Source organism: Stenella coeruleoalba, assembly GCF_951394435.1.
Source record: "Stenella coeruleoalba genome assembly, chromosome: 14".
NCBI classification, from domain to species: Eukaryota; Metazoa; Chordata; class Mammalia; order Artiodactyla; family Delphinidae; genus Stenella; species Stenella coeruleoalba.
The window spans coordinates 88,612,679-88,640,204 of NC_137160.1; the positions used below are offsets into that span (position 1 = coordinate 88,612,679).

Below are 27,526 nucleotides of genomic sequence, written 5' to 3' on the forward strand. Positions count from 1 at the left end.
GTAGTTTTGATTTGCATTTCTCTGATAATTAGTGATGTTGAGCATCCTTTCATGTGTTTGTTGGCAGTCTGTATATCTTCTTCGGAGAAATGTCTATGTAGGTCTTCTGCCCTTTTTTTTTTTTTTTTAATTTATTTATTTATTTAATTTTTTGGGTGTGTTGGGTCTTCGTTTCTGTGCAAGGGCTTTCTCTAGTTGCGGCTAGTGGGGGCCACTCTTCATCGCAGTGCGCGGTCCTCTCACTGTCACGGCCTCTCTTGTTGCAGAGCACAGGCTTCAGATGCACAGTCTGCCCATTTTTGGATTGGGTTGTTTGTTTTTTGGATATTGAGCTGCTTGTATATTTTGGAGATTAATCCTTTGTCAGTTGCTTCGTTTGCAAGTATTTTCTCCCATTCTGAGGGTTGTCTTTTCATCTTTTTTATGGTTTCCTTTGCTGTGCAAAAAGCTTTTAAGTTTCATTAGGTCCCATTTGTTTATTTTTGGTCTTATTTCCGTTACTCTAGGAGGTGGGTCAAAAAGGATCTTGCTGTGATGTATGTCATAGAGTGTTCTGCCTATGTTTTCCCCTAAGAGTTTTATAGTGTCTGGCATTACATTTGGGTCTTTAATCCATTTTGAGTTTATTTTTGTGTATGGTGTCAGGAAGTGTTCTAATTTCATTCTTTTACACGTAGCTGTCCAGTTTTCCCAGCACCACTTACTGAAGAGGCTGTCTCTTCTCCACTGTATATTCTTGCCTCCTTTATCAAAGATAAGGTGACCATATGTGTGTGGGTTTATGCCTGGGCTTTCTATCCTGTTCCATTGATCTGTATTTCTGTGTTTGTGCCAGTACCATACTGTCTTGATTACTCTAGCTTTGTAGTATAGTCTGAAGTCAAGTAGCCTGATTCCACCAGCTCCATTTTTCTTTCTTAAGATTGCTTTGGCTATTCAGAGTCTTTTGTGTTTCCATACAAATTGTGAAAGTTTTTGTTCTAGTTCTGTGAAAAATGCCATTGGTAGTTTGCTAGCGATTGCATTGAATCTGTAGATTGCTTTGGGTAGTAGAGTCATTTTCACAATGTTGATTCTTCCAATCCAAGAACATGGTATATCTCTCCATCTATTTGTATCATCTTTAATTTCTTTCATCAGTGTCTTATAATTTTCTGCATACAGGTCATTTGTCTCCTTAGGTAGGTTTATTCCTAGATATTTTATTCTTTTTGTTGCAGTGGTAAATGGGAGTGCTTTCTTGATTTCACTTTCAGGTTTTTCATCATTAGTGTATAGGAATGCCAGAGATTTCTGTGCATTAATTTTGTATCCTGCTACTTCACCAAATTCATTGATTAGCTCTAGTAGTTTTCTGGTAGCATCTTTAGGATTCTCTATGTATAGTATCATGTCATCTGCAAACACTGACAGCTTTACTTCTTCTTTTCCGATTTGGATTCCTTTTATTTCCTTTTCTTCCCTGATTGCTGTGGCTAAAGCTTCCAAAACTCTGTTGAATAAGAGTGGTGAGAGTGGGCAACCTTGTCTTGTTCCTGATCTTAGTGGAAATGCTTTCAGTTTTTCACCATTGAGGACGAGGTTGGCTGTGGGTTTGTCATATATGGCCTTTATTATGTTGAGGAAAGTTCCCTCTCTGCCTACTTTCTGGAGGGTTTTTATCATAAATGGGTGTTGAATTTTGTCGAAAGCTTTCTCTGCATCTATTGCGATGACTCTATGGTTTTTCTCCTTCAGTTTGTTAATATGGTGTATCACATTGATTGATTTGCATATATTGAAGAATCCTTGCATTCCTGGAATAAACCCCACCTGATCATGGTGTATGATCCTCTTAATGTGCTGTTGGATTCTGTTTGCTAGTATATTGTTGAGGATTTTTGCATCTATGTTCATCAGTGATATTGGCCTGTAGTTTTCTTTCTCTGTGACATCCTTGTCTGGTTTTGGTATCAGGGTGATGGTGGCCTTGTGTAATGAGTTTGGGAGTGTTCCTCCCTCTGCTATATTTTGGAAGAGTTTGAGAAGGGTAGGTGTTAGCTCTTCTCTAAATATTTGATAGAATTCGCCTGTGAAGCCATCTGGTCCTGGGCTTTTGTTTGTTGGAAGATTTTTTATCACAGTTTCAATTTCAGTGCTTATGATTGGTCTGTTCCTATTTTCTATTTCTTCCTGATTCAGTCTTGCCAGGTTGTGCGTTGCTAAGAATTTGTCCATTTCTTCCAGGTTGTCCATTTTATTGGCATAGAGTTCCTTGTAGTAATCTCTCATGATCTTTTCTATTTCTGCAGTGTCAGTTGTTACTTCTTCTTTTTCATTTCTAATTCTGTTGATTTGAGTCTTCTCTCTTTTTTTCTTGATGAGTCTGGCAAATGGTTTATCAATTTTGTTTATCTTCTCAAAGAACCAGCTTTTAGTTTTATTGATCTTTACTATCATTTCCTTCATTTCTTTTTCATTTATTTCTGATCTGATCTTTATGATTTCTTTCCTTCTGCTAACTTTGGGGTTTTTTGGTTCTTCTTTCTCTAATTGCTTTAGGTGCAAGGTTAGGTTGTTTATTCGAGATGTTTCCTGTTTCTTAAGGTAGGATTGTATTGCTATAAACTTCCCTCTTAGAACTGCTTTTGCTGCATCCCATAGGTTTTGGGTCGTCGTGTCTCCATTGTCATTTGTTTCTAGGTATTTTTTAATTTCCTCTTTGATTTCTTCAGGGATCACTTCGTTAGTAAGTAGTGTATTGTTTAGCCTCCATGTGTTTGTATTTTTTACAGATCTTTTCCTGTAATTGATATCTAGTCTCATAGCATTGTGGTTGGAAAAGATAGTCAATACAATTTCAGTTTTCTTAAATTTACCAAGGCTTGATTTGTGACCCAAGATATGATCTATCCTGGAGAATGTTCCATGAGCACTTGAGAAAAATGTATTCTGTTGTTTTTGGATGGAGTGTCCTATAAATATCAATTAAGTACATCTTGTTTAATGTATCATTTAAAGCTTGTGTTTCCTTATTTATTTCCATTTTGGATGATCTGTCCATTGGTGAAAGTGGGGTGTTAAAGTCCCCTACTACAAATGTGTTACTGTTGATTTCCCCTTTTGTGGCTGTTAGTATTTGCCTTATGTATTGAGGTGCTCCTATGTTGGGTGCATAAATATTTACAATTGTTGTATCTTCTTCTTGGATCGATCCCTTGATCATTATGTAGTGTCCTTCTTTGTCTCTTGTAATATTCTTTATCTTAAAGTCTATTTTGTCTGATATGAGAATTGCTACTCCAGCTTTCTTTTGGTTTCCATTTGCATGGAATATCTTTTTCCATCCCCTCGCTTTCAGTCTGTATGTGTCTCTAGGTCTGAAGTGGGTCTCTTGTAGACAGCATATATATGGGTCTTGTTTTTGTATCCATTCAGCCAGTCTGTGTCTTTTGGTGGGAGTATTTAATCCATTTACATTTAAGGTCATTATCAATATGTATGTTCCTATTCCCATTTTCTTAATTGTTTTGGGTTTGTTATTGTAGGTCTTTTCCTTCTCTTGTGTTTCTTGCCTGGAGAAGGTCCTTTAGCATTTGTTGTAAAGCTGGTTTGGTGGTGCTGAACTCGCTCAGCTTTTGCTTGTCTGTAAAGGTTTTAATTTCTCCATCAAATCTGAATGAGATCCTTGCTGGGTAGAGTAATCTTGCTTGTAGGTTTTTCTCCTTCATCACTTCACATATGTCCTGCCAGTCCCTTCTGGCTTGCACAGTTTCTGCTGAAAGATCAGCTGTTAACCTTATGGGGATTCCCTTGTGTGTTATTTGTTGTTTTTCCCTTGCTGCTTTTAATATGTTTTCTTTGTATTTAATTTTTGACAGTTTGATTAATATGTGTCTTGGTGTGTTTCTCCTTGGATTTACCCTGTATGGGACTCTCTGTGTTTCCTGACTTGGTTAACTATTTCCTTTCCCATATTAGGGAAGTTTTCAACTGTAATCTCTTCAAATATTTTCTCTTCTTCTTCTGGGACCCCTATAATTCGAATGTTGGTGCATTTAATGTTGTCCCAGAGGTCTCTGAGACTGTCCTCAATTCTTTTCATTCTTTTTTCTTTATTCTGCTCTGCAGTAGTTATTTCCACTATTTTATCTTCCCAGTCATTTATCCGTTCTTCTGCCTTAGTTATTCTGCTATTGATCCCTTCTAGAGTATTTTTAATTTCATTTATTGTGTTGTTCATCATTGCTTGTTTCATCTTTAGTTCTTCTAGGTCCTTGTTACAGTTTCTTGCGTTTTCTCTATTCTATTTCCAAGATTTTGGATCATCTTTACTATCATTATTCTGAATTCTTTTTCAGGTAGACTGCCTATTTCCTCTTCATTTGTTAGGTCTGGTGGGTTTTTATCTTGCTTCACCATCTGCTGTGTGTTTCTCTGTCTTCCCATTTTGCTTAACTTACTGTGTTTGGGGTCTCCTTTTTGCAGGCTGCAGGTTCGTAGTTCCCATTGTTTTTGGTGTCTGTCCCCAGTGGCTAAAGTTGGTTCAGTGGGTTGTGTAGGCTTCCTGGTGGAGGGGACTGGTGCCTGTGTTCTGGTGGATGAGGCTGAATCTTGTCTTTCTGGTGGGCAGGTCCACATCTGGTGGTGTGTTTTGGGGTGTCTGTGGACCTATTATGATTTTAGGCAGCCTCTCTGCTAATGGGTGGGGTTGTGTTCCTGTCTTGCTAGTTGTTTGGCATAGGGTGTCCAGCACTGTAGTTGCTGGTTGTTGAGTGAAGCTGGGTGTTGGTGTTGAGATGGAGATCTCTGGGAGATTTTCGCCATTTGATATTACGTGGAGCTGGGAGGTCTCTTGTGGACCAGTGTCCTGAAGTTGGCTCTGCCACCTCAGAGGCACAGCACTGACTCCTGGCTGCAGCACCAAGAGCCTTTCATCCACACGCTCAGAATAAAAGGGAGAAAAAGGAGGGAGGGAGGGAGGGAGGAAAAAAGAAAATAAAATAAAGTAAGATAAAATAAAATAAAGTTATTAAAATAAAAAATATTAAGAAAAAAAATTTTTTAAGTAAAAATAAACAGACAGATAGAACCCTAGGACAAATGGTGAAAGCAAAGCTATACAGACAAAATCTCACACAGAAGCATACACATACACACTCACAAAAAGAGGAAAAGGGGAAGAAATCATAAATCTTGCTCTCAAAGTCCACCTCCTGAATTTGATTCGTTGTCTATTCAGGTATTCCACAGACGCAGGTACATCAGGTTGCTTGTGGAGCTTTAATCCGCTGCTCCTGAGGCTGCTGGGAGAGATTTCCCTCCCTTTCTCTTCTTTGTTCGCACAGCTGGGGGGCTCAGCTTTGGATTTGGCCCCGCCTCTGCGCGTAGGTCGCAGGAGGGCGTGTGTTCTTCACTCACATAGGACGGGGTTAAAGGAGCCGCTGAGAGTAAGGATATGTACTTGGAATACTGCAATATGCTTTTAAAAAGGAGGACATCGCCTTTAATCCTGACTCATTTTTAAATATAATTATCTTGATGCTTTTACTTTGGTCTGCACATTCATCTATACATACTTCAGTTGAAAGGTTTAGAGATGTTTTCAGGTGCTAGAAAATAAATGAAAGTTTTATTTTTTATTAATCACTCAAATGGTGGTAGAATTTGCTAGGATATTATTTTAAAATAATATAAGAAAAAAAACGGAGCCGCTGATTTGGGGGCTCCGGCTCACTCAGGCCGGGGGGAGAGGGAGGGGCACGATGCGGGGCGAGCCTGCGGCGGCAGAGGCCGGCGTGACGTTGCACCAGCCTGAGGCGCGCCGTGAGTTCTCCCGGGGAAGTTGTCCCTGGATCCCAGGACCCTGGCAGTGGCGGGCTGCACGGCCTCCCGGGAGGGGGTGTGGATAGTGACCGGTGCTCGCACACAGGCTTCTTGGTGGCGGCAGCAGCAGCCTTAGCGTCTCATGCCCGTCTCTGGGGTCCGCGCTGATAGCCACGGCTCGCGCCCGTCTCTGGAGCTCCTTTAAGCAGCGCTCTTAATCCCCTCTCCTCGCGCACCAGGAAACAAAGAGGCAAGAAAAAGTCTCTTGCCTCTTCGGCAGGTCCAGACTTTTCCCCGGACTCCCTCCCGGCCAGCCGTGGCGCACTAACCCCCTGCAGGCTGTGTTGACGCCGCCAACCCCAGTCCTCTCCCTGCACTCCGACCAAAGCCCGAGCCTCAGCTCCCAGCCCCACCAGCCCCGGGGGGTGAGCAGACAAGCCTCTCGGGCTGGTGAGTGCTGGTGGGCACCGATCCTCTGTGCGGGAATCTCCCCGCTTTGCCTTCCGCACCCCTGTTGCTCTCCTCCACGTCTCCGAAGCTTTCCCCCTCCGCCATCCGCAGTCTCCGCCCTGCTCCTCCCTGCACCTCCGTGGTGCCGGTCCTGTACCTATTCTTTTGTCTCTGTTTTTTCTTTTTTCTTTTGCCCTACCCAGGTACGTGGGGAGTTTCTTGCCTTTTGGGAGGTCTGAGGTCTTCTGCCAGCGTTCAGTAGGTGTTCTGTAGGAGTTGTTCCACGTGTAGATGTATTTCTGGTGTATCTGTGGGGAGAAAGGTGATCTCCGTGTCTTACTCTTCCGCCATCTTCCCCGCCGTCTCCAAAGTATCCGTTTTTAATTCATTTTTTATTGCGTAAAATATACATGCAGTTTATCGTTTTAACGCTTTTTAAGCATATAGTTCAGGGGCATTAAGTACATTCATATTGTTGTGAAGCCATCCCCACCATCCATCTCCAGAACTTCTCCATCTTCCCAAACTGAAGCTGTCCGCGTTAAACCCCAGCTCCCCACTCCCCTCTCCAGGCCCCTGGCACCCGTCATCCTATTTAGTTAGGAACAGATTTTGAATATTACAATAATAGGACTGTGCCCTGTCCATTATTCTGGTATCTCGATTCTTTTCACTTCTGCTAGGGATCTTTCCATATCAATGCCAGAGTAGTGCCTCGTGTGTAATAGACACTTGGTAACTGTTTACAGGATGAGTGACTGTCAGTCCTTGCATACATCAGTCCTGAAATCAGGCACCGCCTGCCTGTGCCGTACTTGGTTCACCCCTCCCTGCTGGTGGAAACGCGAGCCGCTCCTGGGGTTTTACTGTTACAGCAGTGCTGCTTTAAGCCTTCTGTGCTCACTGAGGGGAGTATATCCACGGCATAAATCCCTGACTGTGGAATTGATTTTTAAATTTCAGATTTAAAATTTTTTAAATTTATTTTATTGCTAAATTAGTGCCTGGAACGATTATAGCAGTTTGGGGGGGGGGGTTTGTTTTCGTTTTGTTTGTCTCTGTGGTGCGTGAATGTAACTGTCTTCACGCCCTGCCGTCACTGGCTGTCATCACCTTAATTCTGTGAGTCTGATAGATAGGAAAAGATGGTATCTGTTTGGTTTAACCTACATATTTTAATTATAGGTGTTAACTGAGTAACTTTTCACGGGTTTTGTGGCCTTTTTATTCCCCTGCTGTGAACCCCTTCCATAGCCTTTACTTTTCTCCTGGCTGGCTGGCTTTTCTCTCCTGTTTTGTGTTAGCTCTGTATCACTAGAGTTACCAACAGTTTCCTTTTTGTCTTTTAATCTGCCCCACTGGGAATTTATTTCATTCTGGGGAGCATATAGCTAGACACAACACAACCCACTAAATCACACATCTTTTTGCACTAGTTCAAGGGCCCCTTTATTCTACACTCAGTCCCAGCTGTACATGCTCTGTTAGTGCATGGTTGTCTGTTCGGTTCCATCGATCTCTTAGGAGAGGTGATTTTTACATACTCAGGTATAACTTTTAATGATGCCTTGGAGTGTGTTTATTGATGTGGACAGATACTAGTATGTTAAATTTGTAAGCAGTATATAAAATATTTAAAACACTATTCATAAGTAGTACTTAGAAATCTGTGTATATACCATCCCATTTCTGGTGTGTGTTTGTTTGTGCTCTTAATTCAAAACAAAGAGAAATCAGAAGTCTTGAATTGAATCCCTGTTGAATCATGCCGTCATTTACGTGGTAACAACAGACTTCAAGACATTGTTTAGATAACAGTAATTTTTTCAAGTTAATGATCCTGCCAAGTTTACAGGTCCAACAAGAGTTTGAAAAGGAAAGGGGAACAAAAATCAGCCCATGTTTGTTGAGCCTCTGTTATATTCAGGGCGCTTTGGGATGTGAATTAGAAGCCTGTCTCTTATTCCGTGACCAGTCGCATTCGTGTGGTTGGCATCTGCCCATGGACATTTCCACCAGGTCAGCCCTGCGGGGCACAGAGCAGCTCTGAGCAAGAGGGTGAGGGCGCCGGGCCCCCAGGACAGCAGAGGCGGCCCAGGGCAGGGTCCGTAGAGTGCTTGGGGACAGAGCAGGGTCTTGGGGAACCATGGTCATTTGGAGAGGTGACGGGGGCGAGGGCACTCTGGGGCCAAAGACCCACAAGCTGCAGAGGCAGGGGAAGCCTGCGCAGGCAGCAGTGATTGGCCCAACCCCGCACTGAATGAAGGGTCTGTGGAGGAAGGGGCAGAACCAGCACGGCGATGGGGACAGGTCTGGGAGAGGCTGAACCGCTGCAGTACGTTTCCACGGAAGAATGTGGATACGGCGGCAACAGCACTCTGAGCGGGCACAGCTGATTAGAGGGCAGGAGAGGGTCATCTGGAAAGAGGCCTCAGCAGTCAGATCTGGGCGATTGCCCTGCCTGTGAGGTCGACTGGGGAGACTCTGGCTCGATGTGCACTGGTAGACATTTGCAAATGCGGTTTTAGAGGATGCGTTTCAAAGTCTGATTTCAAACGTATAATATATCTTGAGTCCTTTATATAATTATCCCATTTAGTGGTTAATGTAGTGTTACTTCAGAAATAAGATTTTATTTTAAAATGTATGTTAGTCTGCTTTTGAGCAATTTATTTTCCCACAGCAGGAAATAATAGTTGCTAGTTTGTGTGCTACTTTGTTGACAAATACTTTATTGTGATCAAAGACTGATCAGTATTGTTTCCCACTGTTACCAAAATAAGGGGCACAAGTTTTTAAATACTCTTTTTTTTTTTTATTTACTTATTTTATTTAGTTTTGGCTGCGTTGGTTCTTCGTTGCTGCACGCGGGCTTTCTCTAGTTGCGGCGAGCGGGGGCTGCTCTTCATTGTGGTGCGTGGGCTTCTCATTGCGGTGGCTTCTCTTGTTACGGAACACGGGCTCTAGGCACGTGGGATTCAGTAGCTGTGGCTCGTGGGCTCAGTAGTTGTGGCTCAGGGGCTCTAGAGTGCAGGCGCAGTAGTTGTGGCGCACCGGCTTAGTTGCTCCGCAGCACGTGGGATCTTCCCGGACCAGGGCTCAAACCCGTGTCCCCTGCATTGGCAGGCGGATTCCTAACCACTGTGCCACTAGGGAAGCCCTTAAATACTCTTATAAATGACTAATCCTTCTCATGTTCCTTCCTGATTTTGCCAGTCATGACTCAGACCAACCTGTGTATTCTTCTACCCCATGATGATCTGTGCTCTGATCATTTTTGCTGGAGTATTAACATTCCATCCCCAAAAGGCCGCTTTGCTTGTTGGACACTGGTTGCCGCACGGCTCTGTTGCTGTGTCCCCCGCGGGCATCACAGGCAGCTCCTCACGGGTCACCCTGTGCAGAGCCTCAGCCAGGCGCCTTCAGAAACTAGACAAGGGAGGTGTGGGGCTGCAGGGAGGGTGTTGACTCAGCAGTGACTTGGTCTTGGGGTTTTCGTATAATTTATAGTACAAATTAGCAGGGCCATTGACTCCTTCCGGATGTGCACTGTGCAGCATGGCCACCAGCCACACGTGGCAATCTCAGCTTAACTCAATTAAAATTGAGGATTCGGGTCCTTGATCACACTGGCCACATCTCAAGCGCTCAGTAGCCGCACATGGCTGGTAGCTAACTGCAGTGCGGGGCAGTGCAGAAACAGTACGTTTCCATCACTGCAGCCAGGTCTAGATTACAGAGCTAGCTGGGTATTTAAATCTCTTTTCCAGTCGTTTGAAAGCCTGGATTGCTGCATCAGTCAGGGCCCTGATTACACATGCTAGAAAACCACCCGACTGCCCCCAAATGACTTAAGCAAGTCCAGTAACTAGTTGGGTTCACTTTCTGAGTTGTGAGAGGGGCGCAGCGTGCTTGGGGCTCACGTAGGTCTCGAGGGTTCCTCTGCAGGCTCAGCCTCCTGGGCGGGCTGAGCTCCGCAGCTCTGCTCCCTCCGGCCCCTGTCTCAGTGCCTCACTCCGCAGCCCCGCCCCGCTCAGCCTGGTCTTGAATCTGTTGACCTGGGCCAGACTCGGGTCATGTGCTTCTCCCTCAACGTAGCAAGGTGGCCGGGGAGAGCAGAATGTTCTGGTCTGTCTTCTGCTTCAGCTGGAGATCTTCATCCGGAATTCACGCACTGAGAGGGCAGGAAGGGCCATTGTCCACATCAACGGTGTTCTTGCAAGTAGGGGAGAGGGTGCCGGGCTGCAGAGAGCAGGGGGCCACCACGCTTTTCTGAACAGCCCGAGTGATGTTTTCCTGAAATAGTTCTGTGGCTCATGTCGTTAATATCCACGAACCACCCCTCTGTGTTGTTGAGTCCGTGCCCCCTGCGCCAGCTGTGCACCCAGGAACGCCTTGGGTGTAGTTGAAGAGGCCAGAACACACGCCTGTCCTGACGTGTCCCAGGTGCTGGCCGCTCCCCGAGCCTGGACATACCGGAGCCCTGCCTCTGAGCAGCCCTGGAGGCCCGGGCAGGCCAGGCCCTTCGGCTTGTGTTTGGGTAGAGCGCCTGCATCCAGCCGTCCTGTCTGGCAGTGCGGGCGGCCTGCAAGCCTCTTCAGCCTCACCCTGCATGAAGGGCGTGACCCGCGCCTGCTTCCCCCTGGTGCGGTCGTCACGAGAGCCGCCGCCCTGCGTGGTGGGACGCGTCATGAGGTTGCTTGGTTTCAGAAGTGGAGCCGTGTTGGGGAGAGCGTACATCTCAGGACCCCGAGACGTGCTGGCACAGACAGCCTGCCCCTGGGGTCACCATTGTTGGGGGGCTGCCCCTGGGCGTGTGGGATTGGTTATCCTTTTTTTTTTTCTTATTCTCAAGTCTAACTGCCGGGGTTTTTTTTAATATCCTCTTAGTACTTTTAGGCTGAGAAAAACAGTGAGGTCGTCACAATGCATCATCTTAATTCAGCCCAGCCAAGGCCCCCCACCTCAGTTGCTGATTTTCACTTTAATGGTGAAGGGTAATCAATCATTTTATTGGAATAAATAGACCCCATGACCTAATTACGAGTTATATTTTGAATATATTGATTCACTTATTCCCTCGCCTCAAAATGAAGTACTAAACTATAACCACAGTGGTGAAATAAGTATTCCTAATGACGGGCGTTAGTTAGGATAAAGGCAAAAGAAGCAGTAATAAAGTTCAGAGGTACAAATTACCAGGTTGGCAATAACGTATAAATAGGAATTCATCTAATAAGCTGCCACTCACCCTCTCCTGTTGTCCTGGACTGGCCGCCTGCAGTGTGCCTCGTCCACCTGGTTCTTATCCTTTGCAGACGTCCATCATGGGGGGCGTGTTTTCCCATCTCTCCCCCGTTTAGTGCAGCACTAATCATCACTAATTAGTACCGTGGTTCTGTCCTCATGTGCAGGAAGGGAGAACCCTGAGGGAGAAAGACAGCCATTCTGTGTTTCTCCTCACTCAACAAACCACTTCGATAAGGCATGGAAACCATGTCTCAGTTCTCCTAAAATAGACTGTCTCTGCTTCTCCGGGGAAAATCTCCGCAGCAGCCCTGACTGCCCTGTGGCTCCTGGGGCCGTGACCACTAACTCCCCGTTGCTGGAGGCCTCGTGCATCCGGCGTGGAAGTGCTCGCTGGCGCCTCTTACCCCTACTTGCGTCTCCTTGTTCGTGCGATGTGTATATTCCTAATTCAGAGTCCACAGTTACTGGGATTTTTAAATGCACTAAAAGCTGGTTCTTGCAGCCGAGCGGCAACAGGGTTCTCTACTAGGCAGCGCGGCTGGCGGCACAGCCAGCACTTCCCTTCCGCCAGCCTTTAAAGTTAGAAAGGCCACTACATTTTATTTATTTTAGTCTTAACATATCATTTTGTATATAAGTTTATGGAGTGCCAGAGTGGGAGTTAGGTGTTCTTAGAAGTAAAGGTTCATTTCTACATGTTAGAATTGTTGAACAACAACCAATTATTTTTAAATGTAACCCAAAAAATATTATTGCACTAAAAGAATTTGAAGTGAGAGAGACCTTTTTGATAGGAAGAACTGTCTCACGATGAACTGGGTTCCCTGGAGACAATTTAGGCAGAGCCTTAAAAATGAACTGGGCAGCGCTGACACGGAGGAGACGAGCGAAGCCAGCCAGGAGCGGCAGGCGGCCCGTGCACCCCCCGTCCTGCGGTGGCCCCGGCTACAGAGAGCAAACTGCTTTGGGAACAGAGCGCACTGTTCTACTGTTCTTGAGCGATTCTCGGCCCCGCTGCCTCTCAGCTCACAAGGAAGGGAAGGTGTGAGAGACGGTGTTGTGAGTGTAAACAGTAGGCAGGCAGAGCACTGCCCTCAGGTCGCAGCCCTGACCCCTAACCCAGGGTGGCATCAGCGTAACTTTAGAAGAACCATTTGCACAAAGTGTTGTTTCCCCTCATCCAGTTGGCCTTGTCCAAATGGACCTGCGGAGAAGAGAGGGGAGGCCGGTCCCGCTAGAGCCCAGCACCCGACAGCAGCCAGCGTCCACGCGGCCCACGAGACGGGGCCGGGCCAGCCCCTGCCTGGGGTTGTTTTCCGTAAACCTTACAGCTGAATCCTCCAAGGCACAAAGTGACACATTGCAGATATCTCGATATGTCTCTGCGTGTGGTATTTACTGGCTGTAGTTAAAACTCATGTAAATGAATTGAGGAAATGACCTTTCTCAGGACAAGGGGAAGGGCTGCAGGTGGGTGGCCACAGCTGCAAGTGTAAAATACCGGTGGTGGGTTTTTGGAGTTCTGGGTTTGTTGGGGTTTTTCATTTTTTCATCTTACAACGTGATGTGGACAGATGTTAACGTCAATAAAAATAGGATGTCACCACATCATTCTTTCAAGCTGGTTTGTACTGACTCACTGCTGGGATGGACCATAGTGAGCCAGGAGTGCACCCTTCTGATGGCCGTGCAGGCAGCTTATCATTCCTGTCATCGTAGAGTGCGATGTGGTCCTCAGGTGTGCGTCTCCAGCACTTTACAGTAAAGTCCCAGCGATGGGCGTGCTCTGGATGCCACAGCGCTGAGGGTGGTGGCTTCTTGATGTGTGTGCTGGTGTCCCACCGTGAGAGTTTAGCAGGCAGCGTCCTGAAGGCCTGTGCACTCTTCTGTGTGTCTGTCATGCTTGGGTAAAGAGTTTCTGAGGATGACTGATAACTTACTAAGTGCGGTACCGTGGTGTGGTGCGTTCACATGTGTGGGGCACGGCTGACTTGCGCTGATGGGATTATCTTGTTTGTGATTCCCATTAGTGGCTTTATTTTTTTCTTTCAGTTTTACTGAGATATAATTGTGTCAGTGGAAAAAAAGTGCACAACGTGAGAGTTGTGAGTTAAGTTTTCTTTGGGGCAACATGAGGATGACAGCCCAGGAGACAGCCTCTCAGGAGCGCCGAGGAACTGCTCCGCAGAGGTTGGGGGCCGGGGGTCAGTAGATAAGTGACTCTGGTGAGGGGGTGCGTGCAGGCGAGCACACATCTTGGCAGAAGGTGGCTGCGCGTCACGAGGAGCAGGTGTCTCCATTAATGATGTTAGTGCTTTTCTAGACATGAGGAAATACTAGAATTGGGCTCTTAACGTCTTCCCCTGAAAATCTCTAACTATCTGAAGATCTGTTCTGCCAGTTTTCCCCAGAGCACCGAGGGCCTCCTTCCTGATCTCCACCCAGAGCTCCTTTCAGGGGGTGTCAGAGGTCAGCGACGGCAGTGGCCAGTGTCTTCATCCTTGTAGAGCAGATGGCGAGTGACAGTTTTCTGGTTAGCAGTTGACACACAGCATTGTGTGTTCAAGGTACACAGCATGATCTCACTTACATATAGAACAAAATAACTACCACAGTAAGTTAGTAGGAGTTAGGAGTTAACATCCATCCCCTCACACAGGTACAAAGAAAGAAGGAGAGAAATGTATTTTCCTTGTGACAAAGAGTTTTTTAAAAATCAAAGAGGAACCTCTTTTGGTTCAGGCAGAGCAGAGGTTCATCAAAACGCGATACTAGAGGAATCTCCTTTTCGGTGGAAGGTCACAATTATTTACGAAAGAGCAAGCGGGGCTCTTTTCCTAACACAGTGCCCTTCGTGCCGCGTTCCTTTCGCCAAACCCAGCTGCCGCAGCGCAGCAGGCTTTGGGGGGAACCCTGCACGGGAAGGCTCGGCCGGGAGAGGTGGGCATTCAGCTCTTGACTTCGAAGGAGCCGTCATTCTCCCTAAGATGCCAGGGCAGGGTTTTTAGCACCACAGAGGGAGGCGTGGTCCGCTCTAGGAGGTGTTGGTTTGTTACTGGTGAGAGGGCCCCAAAGTCGGAAGCTTATAAACATACATTTTTAAATGTCGCATTTTCCCTGTTAACATCCAGACGTTTGCTTCTGTTCCCAGGAAGCCAGTACTGTGTCCTGCCCTCTACTGGCCGGAGGCAGACCTCTGCCCACTTTAGACATTAAGCCTCCGGAAGGGCGCTCAAGCAAAAGCAAAGACCCGCCGAGAGAAGAAGAGAGAGAGAGGAAAAAGAAAAAGCACAAAAAACGGTCTCGAACAAGATCACGCTCTCCCAAGTACCATTCGTCATCCAAGTCCAGGTCTAGATCCCACTCGAAAGCAAAGCATTGTCTTCCCAGTGCCTATCGGACAGCACGGCGCTCGAGGTGGGTGTGCAGGGCGCCCTCGCGGCCGTGCATCTGGTGTGGGTGCAGACCCCCGCACCTGCTCACCAGCAGAGCTGGGTGGGGCCTCCCTAGACCAGCTCCCCGTAAGCACAGACCCACACACCTGCGTGTGTTGATGAGAGATGCGCCCTGCCAACCCAAATAAGGTCTTTTCAAAATATTTTTTTAACCTGACTTCCTAAGGTTCATCAGCTACTGCCAGGGTTTTTAAAAAATAGAGGTATTTACGTTTTAACAGGTCTTAGAAGCAAGCCTAGCGTATCGGCTGAAATGGGTGGAAGATCCACAGGTTGGGGGTCTTTTGCTTGGTGTGAACGAGCAGGCTTTCCCAGGCTAACTCCTTGTGAATGTGCAGATGGCGAAGCAGGAGGATTTGTACTTCGGCTGTGTTCAGCTTCCCTGGCACAGCACCTACAAGTGCACATAAAGGAGGGAGCACAGTGGCACACATCTGTTTTCTCGATTAATTTGCTTCTCCAAACCTCTCACCCACAGTCACTGTTCAACCCAAAACCACCTTTACAAGGAGCCAGCTTTTGAGGAAGCAGCTTAACATTTCAGGCAACAGAAGTAATAAACATGAAAACCTGTAAGCATCACAGAATTTGCTGCTTAGTAAAGCAGGTATTTTTCTTTTTCTTAAAGCACCTGGCTTGCAGGAGGTTCAGGAAAGCAAATTTTTAATTTTAAAACTTACTTCATGCCTTGTGATTTATTACTGAACATTGACTGGACTTCTCTCAGTTTCTCTTTAGCACAGCACTTGTACTGATCTAGTTCTTCTTCTCCAGCTGCTGTTAGTTCTTTCCTTTCCGTGGGAAAAATGCAGGTGCCCTATACTTTTTATTTTTTAATGTTTAAAAGAAAAGTGTACTTGTATACACATCTGCCTGTCTTAAATATATCCTAGAACAACAATGCTTTCTCTATTTTTACCCAGACCAGACCTTAAAGGCTTGACAAGTATTTACACTTGTCTACAATGAAATTAGAATAAATTTGATCTTTGGCTCTCTGCATTTCTTTTTAATAAATTTATTTATTTATTTTTGGCTGCATTGGTCTTTGTTGCTGCACGCGGGCTTTCTCTAGTTGTGGTGAGCGGGGGCTACTCTTGGTTGAGGTGTGCGGGCTTCTCATTGCTGTGGCTTCTCTTGCTGTGGAGCACGGGCTTCAGCAGTTGTGGCGTGCAGGCTTCAGTAGTTGTCGCTCGCAGGCTCTAGAGCACAGGCTCAGTAGTTGTGGCGCACGGGCTTAGTTGCTCCACGGCATGTGGGATCTTCCCGGACCGGGTCTCAAACCCGTGTCCCCTGCGTTGGCAGGTGGATTCTTAACCACTGCACCACCAGGGAAGTCCCGCTTTCTGCGTTTTTGCTAGTTCTTTAGACGTTCCATCACTCCTCTCTCTCTCTCTCTCTCTCTCTCTCTCTCTCTCTCTCTCTCTCCCTCTCCCTCTCCCTCTCTCTCTCTCTCTCACACACACACACACACACACAGACACACAGACAGACAGACACACACACACACAGAGCTTGTTGTTGTTTAACTAAATGAACAACTTTGCTGACATATTTTCAATTTTTGAAAGTCCCCAGAAACTTGTATGTATATATCAAAACTTTTTAAAGTTTCTTACTTGAAAAAATTTCTTATAACGTTATATAGTGGAAATAAATAAATAAGCCTGTACAAGCCCTCTGAGTAATAACATACCCAGTAAAATTCTTCCTAGTTAGCCTTTATTCCAGGGCTCAAAGAGAAGAGAGTAAAATGCATTCATAAACCCCCATCTAGGGGACTGGTAACTCAGGATTCCTTAGATTGTTTCCCAGGGTAAGAAATGAGTAGGTTTTCATGGTGAGTGCTCAGCGCATACAGTAGGTGCCGGTGTCTAGTACTGAAGTGAGCCTGTCTGGTCAGATTTGATGGCCACAGACCTTTCCCCCAGGTTGGTCTGTTCAGAACTGGAAGTGTTCGTGAAACACTTGGAATTCTAACTTTCTAGGATTTGTGTGATATTTATTGACTATCTATATATAATAGTAAGTCATTTTGTATGTTATTTTAATACATTTAAATTTTTTTTTATTTTAGAATAGATTTACAGATTTTATATTCAAGTATATTTTATATTGTTCTCATATATTCAGTGCTGACAACTGCAGGAAGCAAATTCCTAATCCTTAGTTTGTCATTTTCAGTTAAAAGAAAAAGTTAAGTTCAAAAAATTTTTAGTGTGAGTTCTGTGATGGCAAACCATCAATTTTACCTTAATTTGACCTATAGTTAAAATGTTTGTAAAAAGAGATGAGTATTTTCATAACTCCCAAACTTTTTTTTTAATCTCAATAGTATCTGTGTGATACTTTTAGTTAATTTGATTTAAATCAGCTGACTTAAGTTCACTAAATAAGTCAGATGTTTGATTTTGCAGTTTAGATAAAATGTCAAGGCAGAGTGCAACTTTATTATAAAATATTTTTAAAATAATATTATAAAACCAAACCTTCAAAGTGTTTGTCCAGGAGTATTTGCCTTGACAGCTTATATGTGGCAGTGACGCTCCTTGAAATCAGACCACCTCTGAGCTCAGGGCCCAGAGGCGGGTTGCAGGTCTCTGATCGGAGGTACGGAGGAGAGACCAGCTGTCTCGTGGTGGGTCTCTGGGCCCTGGGGACATAAGTCGGATAAGTCACCTTCACCAGGTAGAATCCTGCTTCGGCTCTTATTTCTGAGAAGAGTGAGTTTTATTTGATAATACTGCCTTTTTTCTTAAGCTGGTTACAGACCTGCTTTCTTAATCCAGGCTCACACTAATAATTTCTAGGGATCCAACTGGATTTATAAAATAATCTTATAAAATGAAAGAGGTTGGTATTCTTGGTGATATGAATTGTTTGAAGTATAAAAAAAAGAAATTTAAATTTTAACCAGCTGCTAATGATACTGTCATAATTTTCTCTTTAACTATCTGTCTTTCCAGATAGACTAACCCATGACAGACATAATGTCTGCATAGGATATATAAGACTTGTTTCTTGGGCCTGACACAACTTAATCATTTGTTTTAAAAAGACTACCGCCAGCTCCACATAAAATGACTTTTGTTAATATTTCTTTCTACTTGTTGTAGGATATTACAGTTGAAATATATTTTCTCTTGTATATTAAATTACTGAAATCCTGTATAAAATATAGAAAGTTAAGATTAAAAAGCTTTTATGTCATAAGTAATTTTTATGTTAATATGTTAATGCTCGTATGGTTGAAGTCCCATTTATCAAATATGTCTAAATTATAGATGACTCTGGCTCTCCAAAGGTGAATTTGTCATAGGAAAATTTTTAGTTTTGGAAATCAGTCTTTTGCTTCTCAGAAAGCACAGTGATTACCGAAAGACAGTATTTGGTGTCTTTTAAATCAACACTGATTAAAGTAGAAGGCTTCTTTCTCTGTTGTCTTCTGCTTTTATATCACATTAGGTTTTATACCTTAATGGATGAAGATGTACTCGTGCAATTCACTGCCTAAAATTAAAATCCACTTGTAACAGTGTAGGTATTTTAAAACAAAGCTCGATGAGACCAAAGCTTGAAATTCAGCTTGTTTGTAAGGCTTTTGATGAGATCGCCTGCAGCGTCGTATAGTTGGTTAGTTGGTGGGGGGTTGGTTTCGCTTGTTCTGAGGTTGGGGGGATTCTGGGTGGAACTCTGCAGCCCCGCGGTGTGAGGTGCTCTATGTGGAGGAGGGCCAGGGGCCCCCCCGTGTGGCTTCCAGAGGTCAGGCTCCCTCAGGGCTTTCACTCGGGGAGGGGCCTGGGAGCTGGGGGGTTAATGTGACTTTTGCAAGTGCTCTATTTAATGTTCAAAAAGAACTCAGGCGGGCAAAATTGGGCTCGTATTTTAGTTTGAAATTTGTAATTCCTTACGTTTTCCCCCTGATAAAACTGCGTAGCAAACCGGTGAGGGTGGTTGGTTTAATCTCCTGATCCAGGCCCTTAAAGGAGGATGGGGTGCTTGACGTTCCCCCAGGCGCCGGTTCACGTGCTGGTGTCCAGGAAGTGAGTCGTAACCCCAGGCAGAGCTGTGGCCGCCGTGTTGGTAACAGCGCTGCGGGGAGAAGCTGTCCCCGCAGGAGGGGAGGAAGGGTTTGCGGGTGAAGTCGGGTCCACAGTTCAAGCTTGAGAAGAACTAAAACCTGGGAGCCTCTTGCTTGTTCAGCGTGGTTGGTACCAGATCCTTGCCGCCAGGTTCCCAGCCTGGTTGGTACCAGATCGTTGCTGCTTGTTCAGTTCCGTGAGGACCTGTGAGTAGTAAAGTAACAGGAATGGAGGAAGTGGGTTCCTGAGATGGTTAAACACTGGTGGAAAGAAGCTGTTTATAAATATCGCTGTCGTTCAGATGAGAAGCCTCCTTATGACTCTCTTTGAAAGCAAACCATTATGATCATTTAAGAAAAAAATCTGAGTTGCATCATGCTTGAAAATTTTTAATTCAGACTATTTCATTTTCTTTATGAGAAGGCCTCCGGTCACGTTATGCAGATGATTTACTTACAAAATGGACTTCCTGTTCCTTGCACTGTGCCATGGTAGCAATATTCAGACCCTACTTAGCAGAATAAAAGCATTGGAGCTTCTTTAATTAAAATAAAACCTAAGCGTCATCTGGTGTAGCTCATGGCCCTCCGTTCTGAGATGTGCTTTTCCCAGGTAACTTGGAATCTACTGGTCACAGGCACCTCACTTCAAAGAAAGCACCAGTGGCCACTGCAAAGTGGTATTGTATGTCAAAGTTAGGGATTTGCAGACAGTAAAAAGTGATTTATTTTCCTGATTATTGAGCTCATCGCAGAAGCCTGTGTTTAAGCGTTCCGTAGGCGCTGTGGCTTTGAGCAGAGCTTTTCTCGGGGCTCTAGCACCGCGCAGCCCAGCACATTCTGAACGTTAAGTGTGTGCCTCCGTGCCACAGACCCACGGCCTCCCAGGGATGCTGAGCCCGGAGCCTTGTCAGGGCAGCTCGGCAGTGGCGGCAGCACGGCGAGGCAGTTATCGGGCAGCCTCCACCACGAACAGATTTGACTCCTGGAGCCCTTTTGAGGGAAAGCCTGGTAAAATGTCAAGGTGTCTGACTGGCCTCAGCTTTGTAATCGTTACTTAAATCTTAGGAAAGCTCTGGAAACAAAAATCACAACCGTTGTATAAGCTGAAAAGCAGTTGTGTCAGAGGAGCCCCAGGGCCGAGGCGCGTTTCTCCCGGAGCAGGTCATTCCGTGGCTGCGGTGTTTTTCAGGAGTGACTCAGCGTTCCCCCTGTGACACAGAGGGTGGAATGTGATACAAGCTGATCTTTGCAACAACGGTGTGCGTTGTTGGGGGTTTTACTGTGACTTCAAATGATTCCGTGTAGAACTTCTTTAGATGACAAAATCAAAACCTCTTCTGTATATCGTTTTTTGAGTGGGTTGTCATAGAAACAGAACGGAAAGAAATTCCCCCCCCCCAGATTTCTGCTTATTTCAGGTCTCCCCAAAACAGTAATTTCACTGAATGGACAAAAAACTAAAATAAGAGTCCTAAACCCATTGTTAAAGGGCCGTCCGTTAGGACCGTGACCCCGTGGGTGAGGGTCTCGAGTTGGAGTTCTGCGTGCTGCTGTCTGGGGCACGGTTGCCGTGTGTGGGTCACGGCACTGCACGAATGGAATAGTCCTCTTCCAGGCACAGGAAAGGGAAGAAAAAGTATTAGACATCTCATAAACAAATGGTTTAGCCAGAACTTTCATGGGAACGGCACGGTCTGAATCGGATTGAAGGTTCAGGCTTCCTGCCAGTGGGCCTGCAGGCTGTTCCTCATGCTGAGAGGCCGTAAGATGAGTGCAAACAAGAGAGGTTTCCAGGGGGTCCTCGAACTTCATCACGTGTCAGTTTCTTCCTCTTGCCAGTGTTCAGAACAAGTGGAAACAGCTCACTTGGACCTTGTTGCCTTTGCTTACCGAATTTTGACAGCAATACCAGTGAGCTGAACGTGTTTTAGGGAGACCAGATGGGCAAAGGCAAGAGAAAGGAAGAGCAGCAGCGGGCCTGCATCCGCCAGGAACTGCAGGGACCCAGTGGGCGGGAGCTGGCTCCTGCTGGCTGTCCACACCAGCAGCCCACGGCTCCAGCCTCAGCATGAGTTGGGCCCCACTTAGAAGCTTAGCATTGGTGTGATGAGCGTTCTGCCTCTGAGCCTGGATCCAGTTCCGGGTCAGCAGAGTAGGGAGGCTGGGGGCGGGCCTTGAAAGGACAGGCAGGGACCCACCACGCCCAACGGGCTCAGGCCAGGGCTGGCCTCCGTCTCAGCAGTGGAGGTGCTTCCCTGCCCACCCCACACAGGACTGAAATGCCTGCTTTCCTCTGCCAGGTCCCGGTCCCGGTCCCCCCGGAGACGAGCACACTCCCCCGAGAGACGGCGGGAGGACAGGAGTGTCCCCACTGCCTACCGAATGAGTAACAGCCCTGGAGTCAGCAGGAAGCGGACCCGGTCCAGGTAGGCGGCGGAGCTTTCGCAGACACGGGACTTGCGCTGGAAGGTGGGGCTCCCACGTCTCCGGCACAGAGCTGTCCGGAGCCGGGGAACAGCTGCTTTGGCCGATCCCGAGTCATCCTGGCAGCGTTCTCACTGCTCTGGAGCTCAGAAGCAGAGGGTGCTTGCCTGTGCTGGAACACGTCTGTCTTTGCAGGTGGTTGGCCCTGCTGGGAGCTCTTGGGGTCACATTTCCCCCAAGCCTAGATGCCCCTAGACCCCCCACACGCAGCTCCTTACCCTTCACGTGTTGAGCAGGGAAAGGAGTGGAGGGGCGACCGACAAGGAGAGTCTGAAGTTCAGATTTCAGGTGGATCCCTCCTGCTGCCCAGGCGGCCACGCCTCGGCTGCAGCTCCCAGGAGAGTGCCGCAGGGTCCTCGTGGGGTCTGAGAGCAGGGAGAGGGCCCGTCCTCTGGCCCCTTGACCGCTAGGAGAGACCTGTCTAGTTGAGGAGAGTGAGGGAGGCTGGTTCCCATGTCGCCGTCACCCCCAGTCTGGGCCTTGGACCCTCGGCAAGCCAGGGCCCCTGCCCCCGCTTCCAGGAAGAGCGCTCCGGGGCTGACCTCTGCCACCAGAGGCCCTGGCACCACCGCTGCCTTGAGGAGACACAGGGCCCAAGCCAGGAGCGTGGCCGGTGGGCCAGTGGGCGTGTCCCTCTCGGCTGAGGGGCGCCACCTGGGGATCGCCCCGTCCAGCCTGGGTGATGCCACCTGAATGCTTTTTGTCACTTGGCTTCTGTATTTCCATCCTCTCTGAAAATGAGGGCTTCCCATTTTTTGTGTCCCTGCACTGGAGTTAAGGCAGGCCCCGGCTCTGGTAGGTAGACAAGGAGCATTGCTGGCCTGGTGACCAAGGCACCCAGAAAAGGGCAAGACGCCATTGTTGCCCATCGTAGTCTCAGACTTCATGATGCCATGCTGCTGAGTGTCAGGACACCCGGGGTTCCAGAACCTTCCAGGGTCTTCCAGAGGACAAATCTGCATTTCAGGTGTCCACCATTCTTGGACAAATGAACCCAGCCATCACCCAAACCTGCCTCAGAGACGCCCCTCCGTCAGCAGACATCCTCAACAGGAGCAGTTATTTTTTTTTTTTAACATCTTTATTGGAGTGTAGTTGCTTTACAATGTTGTGTTAGTCTCTGCTGTATAGCAGAGTGAATCAGCTACATGTATACATGCAGGAGCAGTTCTGAAAGGCATTTCTAACTGAAAAACGTTCCTGCAGTCTGGCTAGTTATGCAATAGTTCCATTAAATGATAAAATGTCATCTCTCTTTCTTAAAACAGAAAAATCAGGAAAGGAGCTGTAAAACTGATACATTTCAGTGAAGGCTTCACGCACAGACTCACTCCGTCTGTTTATAAGTTTCACTTTGTGCCTTGGAACTCCCACGCTAAGCATACGTGACTGTTGCAGGATAAAATGATGAAAATTGAAGTCCATTTTAAATTTTATTCCTTATGCAAGTAATTGACATTTGAAATTTATCGTCACCCTTGGTGTATGTAAAGGGCATGGTCTAAAATTAATTCCTTGCAGCCGAAGATCTCTCCTAACAGAAGAGTTCTTGCTTTGCCCTCAAATTAACCTTTGCATTAAAAGAGCTATCACTAGAGAAGACGGTGATTATATTAGGATTCATCAGAGCTTGTGCTATCATCAGAACTTCAGTAAGTCAGATAAAAGAAGTTAAGATTCAACTTACTGCAGGGCCTAGCTACCCTGCCCTGATAGATGGGATCAAGCCTGTGACCTGACTCAGGGGTCGTGGACAGTGGTGGACTCAGGAGGAACCCAGTAGAGGTGAACATGTGCACGATTACTGGTCGATTTCCTGGGCTTGGTTATAAACCCAGAGTTTCTGTAGGCCAGGAATACGTTCTGTTAGCAGGCGCGTTTTGTTACCCAGCAGTCAGGCTGTCCCCTCATCCTTCTACTCGGAGTAGCTTCGGGGTCTCTGCTCCAGTGTGGCAGCAGGTGACTAATCCGTCCGCCAAGTCAGGGTCACTTTAATCCCGTCAGGTCACCCCAACTGAGGGGAAGTGCCTCCTGCCAGATTTGAAGGATTATTTCTACAGGCTGATCACCGAGTGCTTCTTTCACGACTTTTTTTCTATTTTATTTTTTTTTTAACTTAACATTTTTTTTAATTAATTAATTAATTATTTTTGGCTGCGTTGGTTCTTCATTGCTGCGCACGGGCTTTCTCTAGTTGCAGCGAGTGGGGACTGCTCTTCGTTGCGGTGTGTGGGCTTCTCACTGCGGTGGCCTCTCTTTTTGTGGACCATGGGCTCTAGAGTGCAGGCTCAGTAGCTGTGGCTCGCAGGCTCTAGAGCGCAGGCTCAGTAGTTGGGGCGCACGGGCTTAGTTGCTCCACAGCATGTGGGACCTTCCCGGACCAGGGCTCAAACCCACGTCCCCTGCATTGGCAGGCGGATTCTTAACCACTGTGCCACCAGGGAAGCCCCTGGCTTCTATTTTTGAAAAACTTTTAACTTACTAGAAAGTTTTTAACTTACTACTTAAAAACACCCATCTGCATGTAACTTGTAGCGTGATTCAGTGTTAACGTTTTACCACATTTGCTTTCCTTTCTCTCTCCTCCTCTTCCTCCCTCATGCCCTCCTGTGAGGGCATGTCATGACTTTGACAAGCCCAGGTCACCTGTATCATTGAAGATCCCACACTCTGGATTTGTCTTACTGTGTCCTTTTGGCTGTGTTCATGTTAAGTATTTTTCGCAAGAATACTCTATAGTGATGTTGTGTAACTTCCCACTGCATCACACCAGGAGGCACACAAGTGTCCCTTTGTCCCGTTGCCAGTGACACTGAGTTTGATCACTTGGTTAAGGTTGTGTCTGCTGTGTAATCATACCTCTTTGAACTAACAAGTCATCTGTGGGGTGGCACTGGAACAATGTGAGTGTCCTGTGGCCAGCAGCTTTCTCCTCATTTCTTCTCTAAACACCCCCCTTTGTTTTAGTATCACTGTGGACTTTGGGTTTGGGGATTTGTTTTTTATTTGTTGTGCAACAATCCGTTGCCATTATATTCTATTTGATGGTAGCATTGTCTCACATTTGGCCCCATTGTTCTTTGAGTACTTTGTCACTTTTGGCCCAAGATATTCCAGGCTTAGCTTGTGCTTTCCCTGCCCCAGACCTGGGGTCAGCTGTTTCTCCTAGGAATCCTGGTTCCTTTTAGTGTTTGGAGATCCAGATCTGGGCAGAGTGAATATTTTTAAAAGTAAAATTCATGAAAATGTTTAGCCAAATCATATTACAGTACACTCCAACAGGAAGTCCCGGTTACTTTATGACAGTAAATAGTATGTGATTGGTTAGGATGGGGGGCAGGGTTTAGCATTGAATCCCTACAGCTCAGTGTTCACCGAGCACATCAGCAAACGCTTGTTGAGTGAGTGAATGGGAATATGCTGCTGTTCTGTGGTTCTTGTATCATACATGAAGTGTTATTAATTCAGTGTAGATTATGACAATTGAAAGATGCATATCATAATTCTCTAGAGCAACCACTAAAAATAAAAAGGTTAAAAATCCAATACTGTTAAAGAGAACCATAAAAATGCTTTATTAATGCAAAAGAAAGCAGAAAAGTGGGGAAGAGGAGGAAAAAGGACAAATGGACAGCTAGAAAACAAGAAGATTGTTAACACCATCCATACAAATAATTACATTAAATGTAAGCAGACTAAAAACTCTAGTTAAAAAGCAGAGATTTTAGACTGCATTAAAAAACAAAACTTAATACTAAGCTGCTTATAAGAGATACTTTAAATATACAAATAGGTTAAGATCTAAAAGATACACCGTACAGTGCTAATAAGAAGAAAGGTGGTGTGGCCGTATTAACAGGAGACCATGCAGACTTGAAAAAGTAGTGCTAGAGATAAAGAAGGCAGTTTCATAATGATGAAGGGGCCAGCTCTTCATGAGGACATAATGTCTTAAATGTGTGCATTGAATAAAAGAGCTTTAAAATACTTGAAACAAAACTGACAGAACTAAAGGGAAAGGCAGGCAGTAGAACACGACAGACGCAGCAAATATGAGCAGCACTGTTGACCCGCTAAACACTACCACCTGCAGTGAAGCATGCACACTCTCGTGACATGCACGTGGGTCAGTCACCAGGCTAAATCGTTCCCTGTAACACTGAATTAGTCCCAGCACATTCCAAAAGACTCAGATGATACAGAGTATGTCTTCTTACACATAAAAATCTGTAGAAAGGTATCTGGAAAGTCCCCAAATACTTGGAAGTTAACACATTTTAAATTACCCATAGGTCAAAGAAGAAATCACAAGAGAGAGTAGAAAATATGTTGAAATGAATGATAATGAAAATGTAACATACTCCTTCTGCAGCTGTACTCAGAAGGAAGTTAGTAGCTTTAAGTGTTTCTATTAGAAAAAAAAAGAAAGGTCTAAGAACCAATCTTCTGTCTAAAGCTAGAAAAAGAAGAACAAATTAATCTCAAAGTAAATAGAGGCAAGGAAATAATAAAAGTAAGATCAGAAGTCAACAAAATAGAAAACAGACTCACAGAGGAAAACAGTAAAAGCAAATGATGGTTCTTTGAAAATAATTTTAAAAATGATAAATCTTTTTTTAGATTGATCAAGAATGAAAGACCCTATAGACATTAAAAGGATAATAAGAAAATAAATCTCCTTCCGGTTAATTTAACAGCATAGGTGAAATGGACAAATTCCTTGAAAGAAACAAACTACCAAATGGACAGCAGAAGAAATGGAAAATCTAAGCAGCTCCACATCTGCTAAATAAACTGAATTTATAATTTAAAACCTTTCCACAAAACTCCAGGCCCAGATGACTTTTATCAGTAGAGTCTAACATTCAAGAAAAAGGGGGTAACCAATTTTATAGACACTTCAAAGGAAGTAGAAGAGAGAACACTTCCCAGTTCACCGCATGAGACCATCCTAAAGCAGATGGACAGTGTGCACATCTGTGTGGTGTGGAGTGTGGAGTGCTTTGTTGGGGGGGGGGGGTGGATGTGTGTGTACACGCATGTGTTTATTCATAAACTAATACTCTCAGGAAAATAAGTGCAAAAATCCTTAACAAAGTGTTAGCTGATTTGAGTCTAGCAATTAATTAAAAGGATAAAATACATCAGGACCAAATGGGGTTTGTCTCAGAAATGCAAGGTTCTTTAACATTCAAAAACCAGTCATTGTAATTCACAGTATTGACAGAATAAGTGAAGAAAATCATATGACATCTCAATAGATGCAGAAAAAATATTTGACACAATTCATCACCTGTTCATTAAAAAGAGAAAAGGGGGGGGAAAAAAACTTGGCAAAGCAGGAATAGAAGGAAATTTTCTCCATCTGGTAAAGGGCATCTATTTTTTTTTCTGGCCACACCCTGTGGCTTGTGGGATCTTAGTTCCCCAACCAGGGATTGAACCCGGGCCCTCAGCAGTGGAAGTGTGGAGTCCTAATCACTGGACCACCAGAGAATTCCCAAAGGACATCTTTGCAAAGCCTACAGCTAGCATCACACCTGCTGGTGCCTTCCCCCTGAGATCAGAGACAAGGCCAAGGTGTCTGCTCTGTAATAGAATTCACAGCCTCGACAGTAAGGCAAGAAAAAAGAAATAGAAGGCCTAAAGATTGCAAAGGAGAGCGCAAAACTGTGTCTTCTTATTAAGGAACCTCTAAGTTTACTTCTGTATACTAGCCTAGAACAACCGAAAAATGAAGTTAAAAACAATACTAATTGGAACAGTATCAAAAAAACAAACTACTTACGGATAAATGTAAGGAAATGTGTATAAGATCTCTCTACACTGAAAATCACAAAACATTTCAGAGAAAATGTTTAGGAGAAACCTAAATAAATGGAGAGAAAGTCCATATTCGTGGACTGGAAGGCTCAGTGTCGTTCAGATGGCTCTTCTCCACAAAAGGATCTGTAGGCCCAATACGGTCCCAATCAGAACCGCCCTCGGCTTCTTGTGC

At 45.5% G+C, this 27,526-nt stretch overlaps 1 protein-coding gene across 5 annotated transcripts in view; it reads left to right on the forward strand.

Annotated features, from left to right (window-relative positions):
* SFSWAP (splicing factor SWAP) overlaps window positions 1–27,526 on the forward strand; it is an 82,412-nt gene that overhangs the window by 49,177 nt on the left and 5,709 nt on the right. For 3 of the 5 annotated variants that reach the window (XM_079943179.1, XM_079943181.1, XM_079943183.1), the window contains 2 exons: window positions 14,657–14,922; window positions 21,345–21,470. In XM_079943179.1, coding sequence (XP_079799305.1) covers window positions 14,657–14,922; window positions 21,345–21,470 — 392 coding nt within the window. Of the gene's footprint in view, window positions 1–14,656; window positions 14,923–15,438; window positions 15,962–21,344; window positions 21,471–27,526 lie in introns of those variants that run through there. The other 2 variants (XM_079943182.1, XM_079943180.1) reach the window with 2 other exon arrangements.